This window comes from Struthio camelus, chromosome 1 (genome assembly GCF_040807025.1).
Source record: "Struthio camelus isolate bStrCam1 chromosome 1, bStrCam1.hap1, whole genome shotgun sequence".
Lineage (NCBI taxonomy): Eukaryota > Metazoa > Chordata > Aves > Struthioniformes > Struthionidae > Struthio > Struthio camelus.
The window spans coordinates 165,219,014-165,231,848 of NC_090942.1; the positions used below are offsets into that span (position 1 = coordinate 165,219,014).

The 12,835-nt window shown below is 36.1% G+C and overlaps 1 protein-coding gene across 1 annotated transcript in view; it reads right to left on the bottom strand.

Moving 5' to 3' along the window:
* Positions 1-12,835, bottom strand: part of IPO5 (importin 5) — a 43,985-nt gene that overhangs the window by 7,213 nt on the left and 23,937 nt on the right. The window contains exons 10-23 of the mRNA XM_068928568.1: positions 11,408-11,514; positions 10,171-10,295; positions 9,992-10,081; positions 9,725-9,898; positions 9,271-9,489; positions 7,863-7,946; positions 6,929-7,061; positions 6,718-6,839; positions 6,080-6,176; positions 5,418-5,590; positions 4,856-4,967; positions 4,195-4,250; positions 1,904-2,026; positions 1,050-1,269 (exon numbers count right to left, since the gene is read on the bottom strand). Of these exons, the coding sequence (XP_068784669.1) occupies positions 1,050-1,269; positions 1,904-2,026; positions 4,195-4,250; positions 4,856-4,967; positions 5,418-5,590; positions 6,080-6,176; positions 6,718-6,839; positions 6,929-7,061; positions 7,863-7,946; positions 9,271-9,489; positions 9,725-9,898; positions 9,992-10,081; positions 10,171-10,295; positions 11,408-11,514 (1,835 nt within the window). The remainder of the gene's footprint in view (positions 1-1,049; positions 1,270-1,903; positions 2,027-4,194; positions 4,251-4,855; positions 4,968-5,417; positions 5,591-6,079; positions 6,177-6,717; positions 6,840-6,928; positions 7,062-7,862; positions 7,947-9,270; positions 9,490-9,724; positions 9,899-9,991; positions 10,082-10,170; positions 10,296-11,407; positions 11,515-12,835) is intronic.

Consider the following 12,835-nt stretch of genomic DNA (forward strand, 5'->3'; position numbering starts at 1 on the left):
AACTGTGTCAGTCCCTACTTCTCTAGTCTTGGAACAGAGATTTTGATCTGGTATTTACATAAAAACTTTCATGAAACATTTCTCTAGACAATTTTAATGTTCTTAATGTTTCACTTCAAGGCCTTCCCCACCTTGTCCAGCCCCCTTGCCCACTTTTTTTTTTTTTTTCTCCAAACAGATGTTTGGTCTTGATTGTCACCCTGTGACACAGTCATATTTACATTAACAGTGAAAGTTACAACCTCTATTTGAGGTAACACTTGTGTTAAAGTACTAATTTATCCGTATCACATGGTTCTCGCCCTCTAAAATAATTTAATTCAACTTTCCTTCATGATTCATATAAAAAATATATATATTTGAAACTGTTGACTAAATATAAAAAAGGAAAAATCCCCTCTAATAAGGATGCAGTGTGGCATGTTCAGAAGCAACTTTGCTGACTAGTGAGAAGAGCGCCAGCAGATAATTTATTTAAATTCAAGGTGAATCTGAAGTTTTAGAGAAATCAGAGCCATTCAGAAAGAAAGTAGACTTTGTTCCGAAACAAGTAAAATAATGCTTGTCTTAATCGTAGAAGTCAAGCCTCCTTTACATAAAGGGAAAGCAGAGCCAGATTAATTGTATTCTAGCCTCCTACTTACTAGAGTGCATCTGTAAAATTTTTCTAGACAGCTAAACCAAAGGATTTTGCTTTAAGATGTAACCATATGTTAGTATCAATAAAAAGCAACTACTGAGGCAGCTACTATGTACAAGTAAGCTATTTTCATGAAATGAACATTTGCACTTCAGACCATGTTTTTCAAGAAGTAGGTAAACCTAGTTTACCAAGAAATAAGCGCAACAAATAAAAATGCTCCCAAGCAGGTTATTAAACATCCAGGAAATTCAGGTATTTTAATAATAATCACCAGTGTGCCCCAAAAGTCATATTGGGGATCTATTTCATTGCTGAAGAGAAGAGATGAGACCGTGACCTCGTTTACCAGAAACGAGCATTTTTCGGCAGAGTCATTTAAAGAGTCTTACCAGGTGAACGTACGTACCTGTGCAAAAAGGACGATAGCTGTCCCCACCAAATTGTGCCATAACTCCAACACCATAAGCAGCTGCTTGCCTAACCTCTGGGCTGTTGTCACATATTGACTGTAGCATTGGCCTCAGGAAGTATTCAGCATATTTGAATGAGGAGGGACTGCAGTGCTCTACAATGTCATCAAAAATGCATAAACCCCACTGCCTATCTGGCCATGGCCTATGTGGACACTGCATCAAAAACAAACAACATGTAAACCATCTTAAATTTGGTATTTTTGTACAGTCAATGATTCTGTCAAAAAAGCATTCATTGTAACAGTAGTCTAGAATTTTTATCAAGTTCTTCACAGATTAAATTTAGTCTTACAGACACATCAGTTTTTATAATGATACTAGCAGCAGTACCATCATAAACAAAATAAAATCAGGGTGAATATCTGAGCTAATTAAAAGAGTAATGATTTTAGGCTAGATCTCTTACCTCCACTTCATGCTCAGTTACCTAATTCATGTGCAATTGTTCCCACTAACCTGTCCCACTTTTTTGGGCCCTTTTCTTGAAATCCCTTCTAGAGAGGACCAGATACTCCTAGGCAAATTACATTTCTCAGAATCATTGTTTGTGTCAATAGTTTTTTGCATCACAAAACTCATACTTAGCACAGCACTGCAGTTGTTTAAAACATCAGGTAATGACTTTCATGATTCATGCTGGATCCAGAATAAACTTTGAAATACCTCTTATTTTGTAAAACAATGATTGCTACATTTTGTCTACCAAGTTCTCTGAGAAGCAAGCATGGAAGCCCTATCACATATCAGAACAAATCCAAATCAGATTAAAAGAATCCAAAGTACTTACAATTAGGTTGACAATTAGTGGTAGTAGCCTTTCAAACCATGGCAGCACCTTCTCCTTATAACTGCTGAATATTGAGTGCAAAATGTCTGACACTTTAGTCAAAATATAAACGTCACTATCATCCTGATGGGAAAAGAATGCAACTCATTTTAAGACTAACAATCTTTAAAATACCAGAAATCACATGAAATGCTAAGGTCTCTAAACTAATGAAATAAAGCTATTTATTGATTTGGTTTTATAAAAAACAATCTTAAGTTCACTCTTGGTATTACGTTCAAGTTGATTGCTATTAGAATGTTCAATCATGTTAACCTCAAAAAATTGTTTGCGGGGCACATTTTATTATGACATTGTCTTGTGCAAGTTCACTGCTTCAATGGATCCCCTTGACAGAAGACAGAAGGCCCTTCCCTGGAGCTTACAGATACTATAACAAGCTTTTATTGAAAAGTAAGTAGATACTGCTTTGTGATAGAAGATCGTGGCAAAAATAAGAAATATTGTCTCCTCTTTCCCTCAGCTTGCACAATTGATGCATTAAGTTGGTGAAGTAAAGATCTCTAGCTCAGATTCAGCTACCAACTCACATTATACTTGTTCCCCAGACCTGCTTGTGTCAGGAAAAAACTGACTTTGTTTTAAAGCAAGTTCTGTTGTACTTGGTATGATTTCTTTAATGAGTTTACACTTTAATGGGCAGGGAAAACCCAATGCAGTTAGTTTCTGGTATCTGCTGAGAAACTAGAAAGTATTTCTCATGCAAAAGACAGTATACCACAACAGGAGATTTAAACCCTTGCTGTTTAGACAAATTCTGCACTGCCAAGGCATAATTCAAGCAACTACCTCTGAAACATACACACAAATGAAAATGGGGGGGGGGGGGAGGGGGAACCCTACCCTGCTGTATTAGACAAGGTGGTCCTCCTGGCTTGGTATGCAATTTCTACTAATAGCCAGTAACAGGTGCTTAGGGAGAGGGAACAACACTTGCACAGCACATATCTTCTCCCACCCTGCATCAATTAGCAACAGTTTAGTATCTGCCTAAGCCAGGGCTCTGTCTGGTAACTTATTGAAATCAGCGAGATCAAATACAACTTAAAGCATTTAAGGAAATGCCTTGAAACTCTTGCAGAGCATAGATCCAGCTTCTGTGGAACTGTTCTATTTGCTAGCTTTTTCACTCCTTATCAGTGCAGAGTGGTACATAAAAAGGATTATTTACAAACTGCCTAACTCACTCTCTGCAAGAATATTGAACAGTTTCTGCTGTTCGTTTTATTCATTCACGAGGCAGAAAATCAGGAGGGGCTCTTGTTCAAGACTTGAGTTTTGTTATCGCTTGCTCACAAGCGGTATGCAGATGCCAGAATTTTACCCTTTTGAATGCTGGCCAAATATTCCTAAAGGAGAGGGACACAAGAACTGTATTTTTAGGAAAATATTTACATATGGATGCACGATCTGTTAAGATGCATTCTGGAGTCTGAGAACAGGTCAAACTCATGTAAACAAGCTTCACAACTTTATTATGCATCATGTAGCAAAAATTCTTCCTACTAAATTTTTCCTGTGTAGCCTCCATTTCTTATAAGCAGCAGTGAATTATCATTTTTTATCAAGTTCACCATAACAGTGAAGATTTAATAGAACTATCCTATCTCCTCTTCAGTCAGCTCTACCTCAAATTAAGAGATCACTTGAGTATCTTAGCAGGCATGTCACTTGGGAGCCTCTCACAAGGAAAAACATTATGCACCTGCACCAGGCATTCATCCTGCTGTCCTTCTCTCCTTCTCTGTTGCTGTTTTAGGTCTATCTTTTTTTTGCGATAGGCTCCTGACCTAACATGTCAGACGCAGGTATCAGAGGTACACTCAAAGTATAAAAGCAACCCAGGTCTATAAAAACGCAGAAAAAAAGTCTGCAGTGTGGGCCTTGGATGACCAATAGCATTAGAAATGCTGTTGAAACAGAATTTGACAGCAGATTGCTTTTAAAAAAAAGCTACCTAAAAAGAATTGTTTGAGGGAAGGAAGAAAATGAAAAGCTGTATTCTGAACTTTCTTTCAGCATACCGGACAAGGATTCCTTTTACATGTTCCAGTTCACACATGTGAGTATGACCCTAATGGACAATTCTTACTGGAAGTTTTGAAGTAATATACCAACAGTGCACTCTCCCTGTTGAAAATAACTCTGAGAAGATGCACTGTGCTTTGAGTAGCATGTCATAGGTGTTATTTCCATCCTGATGGGGAAAAAAAATCCCCAAATCAACTTACTTCATCTTGTAATGACTCTTCAACTTGTTCATCATAGTCTTCATCTTGTCTTTTCACTGAATTAAAAAACAAATATTAAACCATTGCAACATTGCTACAAGTATACAAGAAGCCTGTGAAAGGAAAAAAAGATGCTGAAACAAATTTAGAAAAGAGGACGCCTAGTATCTGAAGATGCAACTGGGTTTGCTGTCTTTAATACGCTTTAAAGAGCTCTTACAGAAAAAAACAAAATAAAATGACATATTTCAGACTGAGAACGTATAAAACAGCATGAGAAACCAGCAATAGAAGTAAACACACCACAAGGACAAGGGAAGTGCATATAAATATAGGATACTCCTGTTGCTTAAGAACTTTGCAAAGAATTCAGATTTAAAAAAATGCCACAATGCCATACACGTGTACTGTCTTCACTAAGTAATCTGTTTATCAACTTTTAATTAAGCTATGGTATTTCAGCAAGTGATGCCATCTTCATCCTTCCAGAGCTTATAAAAATGATGCCATGTATTTCGCTTTTTCGAAGCCCAACTACCTTGCATAAATGCACAAACTAAAGAAACCTGAAGGTAAGCTTTTTTGTGTTCAGAAATGATTACAAATTCTGCTTTTAAGAACTGCCTCTATCATACATTAACATGAATTCATGATAACTTACCCTGTCTTAATTCTTGATTTTTAAAGTGCTCTTCTAATTTTCCTTTTAATATTCCCCCAAGTTCTTCAAAGTGTTCGTTGTTAAGGCATCCATCTCCCATTACCTCAATGCACTAGCAAAATAAAATTTTTACTTTTTCAGTGTTACGTTAAATGAGCAGCCACAATGAAATCAAAACATGCAGAGGATATTAATACAAGTTTTGCTTTAAGTGATCATTAGCAGAAATAACATGAATAGAACATTTATACTGCAAACAATTCTCCAGTTACAGAAATAAGGCATAGAACGACTATCCATTTCACCCATATGACTTAAAGTAGTTTGTGGTTAAACTGGTTACACTGCTTAAAAATATGAGTGTAGCACTAAGTTTTTTGATCAGCTTTGACAATGTTTATAGTCAAGCTACACATACACACAAAATCAGAACCAGTATACATCTAAAGGTGGCTTGGCATTTCTGCTAGCCATTTAAATTAACATCAAATGCATGTTCTTTCTTACTGTAAAAAGCTACCAAAAGTATCATCACTATTTATAAGAAGAAAAAGTACAATACCTTTGCAAAAGAATGCATTATTTCTGAGAGAACATCTGAATCTGGTTCCGTCCCGATGGCTTTGATGAGTGCATCACACATGAAGTGCCACATCTGTGTGAGGTACTCTGGCCCACGAACTCTAGCACATTCAAGAAGGAGGGGCATTGACTCTGCTGCTGCCACTCGAACACGTTTTATTATTAAGGAAATAAAATGATCAAAGTCAACACAAAGTGCTTAGAATTTAAGCATCAATTACTATTATGAAGTTATTGGTTTCCTACCCGAAACTGATTTATTACACTCGATGTGTATCTAATTCAGAAACCAAATGCAGTCAAGATCATAGCAAATTTAAACCGTTTCAGGCCATGACAGAAAAGCTATTCAAGGTCTGTCTCACTTTGTTGACTCAAGCAATACTTTCTGTACTGTTTGCTTTCAACACTACAGGCAAGCTTATTTTTAAGAGAAATTTGGAGGGACTAGGATTCACTCCTTAAAATACTGTGTGTAAAATAAGGTTCTTGGAAACAAATATTCTGCTATGAAAGAATATAATATACTACCTAACAGCGTTAGCTTACACTTTCAATTCATTTAGGAGAGGAGTATGCACAACTTTTTGTTTCTTCCAAACCACATTTGCAATTTCACAGTAGAATTCATTAAAAGGATATCATCATGGAAATAGAACTTCAACAAGGGAACCATCAGCTTTACAACTTGCTCTGTGTATTCCACGAATCCTTCTTTTAGCTCTTTTGCATAGCAAACCTGAAACCAAAACACAGAAGTGCCAGCATTAAGGGGAAATACTGTTCTTAACATTTTTAAATTATGGAACAATTAGTGAAAGCTGAGCAAGGAGATTTCTTTAAAAACAAAACAGAAGCCTTTTAACAAATACGCAATAATGCATTTACCTACCCCTCAACAGCACTGAGCAATAATAATTGAGCAATAAATGCAGTAATGCATTTACCTATACCCAGATAGCAACATGAGTTCTCACTATTAATCCATTTTTTTTTAAACTAAGAAACCTCAATATTTGTAAAAATAAACTATTTATTCTTTGTCTGCTCCAATTCTTTAAGAGTTCTGCTGAAGTAAAGAAAAAAAATCTGCTCATCTTAAAAATTCAAAAATTCAAACAGCTTAGTAAAGAATCTGAAATCTAGAGTGCAACAGTATCATGCTAAGAAACACAGGCTGACTTAATTGGATACCATAACGAATGTTTTTATTACAGATTCTGGCTTCAGACTTGCTAGTCCAGCAATAAGTAGATCACTAACACTGTTCTATTACTCACCAGCATCTGGCATGCAGTTGCTTTTTCTTCAAGGCCTGCAGTTTTAATTCCAAAACTTTGCTGATCTCCTAGGTTTACAAATTCCCAACCATCATCATCACTCATATTCTCCATATCTTGTGCTGTTATGCAAAGCAAAAGAAGAATTCTAAAAATGCTACACAACGTTTTATTTCAGTATTTTTCTAGCAGAACATTATCTTAAACCTACTGTCTAAAAGAGCTACTTCAGGTTTAATGGATGCAGTCTTCATTAAAGGTCCCATGACAACAGGAAGATACTGCTGAAATTCCTTTCCAAGAATTTTACACATTCTTGCCCATGCTGAGATCATGTAAGAAATCTATAAACGAGAGTGCAGTCAGAATTTACGTTCTGCATTTTAATTTAATGCATATTTCAAAGAAAAGTGTAAAGAAAAACATTATACAACAGAACTATTTTTTTCAGTCAGCAGTGCATACAACGTACTTCAAAGAGAAGAAAAACCTAATTCTGCATGCAAGCTATATAAAAATGCATCTTCCAAACATCTCCCAAACTGTTATTTGTAACAGCGCATTGACAGTATCTCTTACAGAAGTTGCTTTATAGGTAAAAATGTGATAGTATAAGATGCACTTGTAATGCAGCCATGACTGTCTTCAAAAGTAAAAGTTCCTTACAAAATAATTTCCTGAAATGATAATACTGAGCCTCAGTTCTGAAAACATCAGACGGCTACTGTGCTACTGTGTTTTCAGATGCATGTGTCAAAATAGCTGTCCGCTCATCAGAACAGCTGTCTAATGAAACTAGTGGAACTATTTATAAAAGGTGACAGCAAGTGAATAGATCATACAATGTCAAATGAAGTAGTTACTAATAGACAAGGAACGATTGCCCACATGCTAAAATTTCTTCAGTAAATATAGATCCCGGAAGACTGATCCGTTAAATGCACTTCTCTGAAAAAACATTTGAGAACTATGGTGTTTGCTAACCAGGTTCTAGGACATATTAAGGCACTGAGTCTTAATTTTTGTAAGATGGGCTGAACGGTTATTTTGATGGTATAATTACATTTTTGGAGAACGTCATATGTACAAAGCGCACTTTAAATACTAATCAAATGATGTGCTGTAAGAGACACTTTTTAACATACCTGTGGATCATCGTCTTCTAGATCACTGAAGTCTGTCTGTGTCTTCAACAGCAGCTGCATGACATCTGAGGCATCCTGCATAAACTAGAAATAGGAAACAACCATATGTTTTCAAAGGCAAATTAGAAGGGTACTCTTCTGAGACTCAGAACCAAACAATTTAAGTGAGCATTAATGTCCAACACACTATCAAGACACAAGCTAAAGTTGCAAATAAATTGAAATGAGGTTACAAGCGAAAACACAAGTTCTTTCCTTGGCTGTGCCATAAAGTCATTGTGGACTTAACTACATTGTACTTCTATTCACATACATGAAAGCAAATGGGCAACTATTTTAAAAGGCACTACATGAATATTAGTGTTCATAAAAAAGAATCTTACAATTCTATCTTCCCCAGATATCCTCCCTACTATTTTGACTTCTCTGTGGAATTGGGATAAGCCAACAGCATGAGCGCACTACTCATGAGCTAGTAATATTTTAGGTCATGTCGGATGCCCCAGTAATGTTACGTACCTACGCTCTTTTCACTCCTTTCCTCATCCTAAATATTAGAGTCCACTTCTGAGATCTGACACTAGAAAGGTTTCCAGTAGTCCTCCAGGAAGAATTTATGAAGGTAACTTCTGCTTAATATGTTTTAAATTTAGCTACATAAATGGCTAAGTTTGCTGACAGACCACATTCTAAATCAAAAGAAAAGGCAGAAGTTTTCTTCCTCTGTTACCGTCTTCCCAATATCTATGTCATACTATTTTACTTAAAACTGTCATTTTTCTGTCTTCATCACTCAGTAAAATTGAAGTCTACAAACCACGATTCCAACTTGTTATCAGAACACCACTCAGGCTCCTACATAGCCCATTACAGTTGTTCCTTGGCTTCTTTATGGATATGCATTTTAACAAACATACTATCAACAGGAAAAAAGAAAACACCAAATATATCAAATCTCATGACAAACAAGAACTGGCAATACTACCGAAAGCACATTCAAACTTTTTCAAGCATCTGCTTCTAGAAACTATATTAAGCTTCTTTTTAGCTACATATATTTTAGCCCCCCTATTCTGACATGACAGTCTAAATGAGACACTTCAGTATTTCTTTTTTTTGTTAAAAGTTCAGCCTCACTTTCAACAGCTGTCCAATATGACAAGAGTAACTTAAAACTGTTTTTTGGTTTGTTTGTTTGGTTTTAGTAACAGGCTTTTATTCTGAATTTGAATCTAAAAAATAAGACAGTTATCTCAAAAATAAAAAAGGGGAATACAAACGTGGCAATCAGTGACAACACATCTAGATGTTTAACAGGTGAATGCAACAATAATTCAACATGATCACAGAAGAAAACAAAGCTATTTTAAAAAAAATATTTATGCAGTCAGATGACACCTCAGCTTACCTTTTCTTTACCAACAGCAAGACCAATTAGGCTAATGCATTCAATAGTTTTTCCTCGTAAAAGTCTTAGTTCCTTCTGAACAGCATTCTCAACAATGTGTTTTAAAGAGGGCATAAATAAGTCATAGTAGGGAACAAACTTCTCCTCTGCTGTATCTGCAACTGATGCAATTGAAGTCACAACTTGCTCCAAAACTAGTTTAGTACCTTTCTGTATCAACTTGGAGAGAGGGAAGGGGGGGGGGGGGAAAAAAAAGATTATATTTCTAAAGCACAAGTCTTACTCAAAAGTAAACCACACTTAAAATTCTGCTCTTGTATGTGTCTTAATTCTTATCAGTTTATAACAGTATCAGCAGATATGCCTACTGGTTTATATCAGATGTTATGTTCAGCTACAGAGATTTTGTATGTGACAGATCACCCTCCACAGTGACTCATTCAGTATATTATACCTCTTGTAATTTTATCACCATAGTGGAATGAAGATGCTTCACTAGATTATCCAAATATGGAATAAGCAGCGACTTGGGACAATCTTCAGTGAAGTTTATGAGTGCTGCAGCTGCATGGGCTTGAACACGCTGGTTGCCTTGGTCTTCCATGGTTTGCAGAAGAGCTGCTATTACCTGCAATACAAAAGTTTATTTTCATATAAAAAAAACCCCAAATCTCTGCATGGGACACAGTTTTATCACTTTTTCCTATGATCTACAACTTGCCTTCTCATGAAATTTCTTTTGGAAACCAGGTGCGAAGTCTGTTGCCATTTGTCCAATAGCATTACAAGCTGCATATCTTACCCTCGGATGCTGAAAAAATAATTCCCTCAAATAGTTAACAAGTAGTTAAGATAGCAGAAGTGAAAACATTTTGATATAATTAACTGAATTAGACTCACAGGATCCTGAAGGAATAGCAAAACAAAATTAACTATCTCATTCAAAATTCCTTCCATCTGTTGGTGGCAACCTTCTCCAATGGCTGAGAGAGCCATCAAGCCAGCATGCCTGTACTTCCAGTCAGCTACAGAATATAAAATAGCAAAAATTAATAATTTTGGAAACTACAAAGCACAATACACACAAATCACCTATTTTGGGGTGGGGGGTGGGGAAGAGAAGGAGAATTGATTGATCTACTTGATTTGTTAGATACTTTTCGCTTTTCCTCATGCATAATTCCAGTGGTGCACATAAAAATTTAGTCACCTAATCCAGGCCAAATCAAGACCTAAATGGAAATTCTACACTGCTGACACAAATATGCATCTGGTACTAACGTCTGGGAATTGCATTTTAATTAAATGAACTAACCAGGGAACATCAAGATAATTATTTTTTCCTTTTTTTTTTTTTTTTTAAAGTGGTATCAGACCAGCAGAATGGTAATCAGAACAGCAAACCTCCCTGTTTTGAGGGGGGACAAGGGGAGAAATCTAGGTAAGGAAACAATATATAAATTTAAAGCATTAAATTAATCAGGACTAAGCTTTCCAGAAGTGTCATGTATTTAGGAACAATAATATCTCATTTAGGGGATGCAAGGTTTTTTTGTTTTTGTAGTCCTATTAAATCTAATCTAATCAGACTAGTCGGTATTATTGACATTCTTTCATGCCCTTCTCCTTTTTCTCCTTTTCTTTAGGCCAAGGAAGCATGTGAATACCTGTGATTTGTAACAAAGTCTTCCTCTGTGCTAGAACCATGGGGATTACAGAACAGGAAAACAGAAGGGAAAAAAAAACAGGCTTATCAAATACCCTGTGGGAAAAACGGGTAACTGAACTTCTCCAAAATAATGCAAGATTTCATTATTTGCTGGTAATGTATTATATCCCTAGAACGTAAAACACCACAGTTCACAGTATGAGAATCCTCACACTCGAGCTTCTGTTTGATCAGAAGGAGAAAGAGCATAGAAAAAACACGGTATAGAAAAAAGTTTTATGCACTGCACATAAGTTTGATAAATTTCTGTCTAAAAGGTCTACACTTCCAAGTTTACAGGATCTACAGTTTTTGTTACTGAAATCAAACAATGAAGCATCAAAAAACGTTACTTAACTAAATGGAAAGCTTTAAGAGGTAACGACATTTTTAGAAAGGCTAGAATTGTAAAAATTTACAATTACTTACGATTCTGAAGCATTTGCATAATATGTTCTTTAATCATAGGTAAAACAAGTTTTCCTCCAAGGCCACATGCCATTCTGTCCAATGCACTCTCACCAGCAACTGCGTTGCTAAATATTAGTTAGAAAAACGTCAATGGTGTGATATCTACATAAATCGAACAATTCAGCAGAGTACCGAAGTGCCTTTTCTGCAGTTCTACTCCTTCAAACTTTTAATATCTGAATATATATGATCCTCCATAAGTAAATAAAGCATGCCCAAATCTAAAACACACACTTATATCAGGAATGCTTCAGTTACAAAATATTTATTTGCACTCAAGGCTCCACTTATTCAATGGGCTACAAATAAATGCTTAAGCCTAATACCAGAGGAACTTGGGCATAACTAGCACTGAAGGTATAGAAAGAATTTTACAATGATTACAAGAAAGCAATAAATTAAAATTGCAGTGAGTTAAGCAATAATTCTGGCCAGCATCTTTCTGTACAAGAAGAGGGAACACACAAAGACTCAGTTCAGAGTTGCTATAAATCAAGTGAACCAGCAGGATTCAAGCTTTAGCATTTAAGAGACTTTTTTTGTGAGGCAGCACTATCAGTACTCTAGCATGTTCCCCTTGCCAGTGACTCAGATAAAAAACATTCAATCTAGGTAAGGAATCTGTGACTTGCAGCCAGTTCCAGAACTGAGAATAGCCAAACATTATCTGTGTAAAGTGATTTACTCCACCCAATAGAATTGTTCCCTGTAGAAAAGGGGAAAAAAAAGTTTCCAGGACACAGCTAACTACTGTTACAGTCTGGATATGATTAACAGTGTAATAGCTTAAGGTTGTTACAGTACATCCTGAATACCCATGCTAATGGAAAAAACAAGTAACTGGTTTCAGAAAAGGATGACTCTCCCTCTTCTTTCAAGCATCAGTCAACACGGTCAGAAATGCAGAGGTCTTCAAACTATCATGCCTGAGTCCTCAAGTCTCATTACAAGCCATACGCAGTCTAGAAATTCACTTGCTGTGTACAAAGGTGTTTGCATAAATATATCCACGATATTATATTTGTTCTTCAGAGATACAGATTAATCGTGTTCAAACAAACAGAACCATCACCAGCAAGAAAACAGAGCACGTGCACAGAAGTCTTTCACTGAAGCAAACTTACAAAAAATAACAGCAGCTCTCATCTGCACTGACGTTCCTTGAGCTCTTTCCTTTCATCATTAACGCACACATTCAATTTGAGGAAATAAAGATCTTATGAGAGTGACCACATACCTCCCTGCAACATTTTCTTGACTTTGCCAGGGGAAGAGGAAGTTGGATTAATCTCTTCCTGCTTTAGGATTTCACTGCTCTATGAAGTCAGAATAGCAAGAAACTGGAAACACTAAAACTTTCTGGGTTTTTTTTGTGTAGGCTGACTC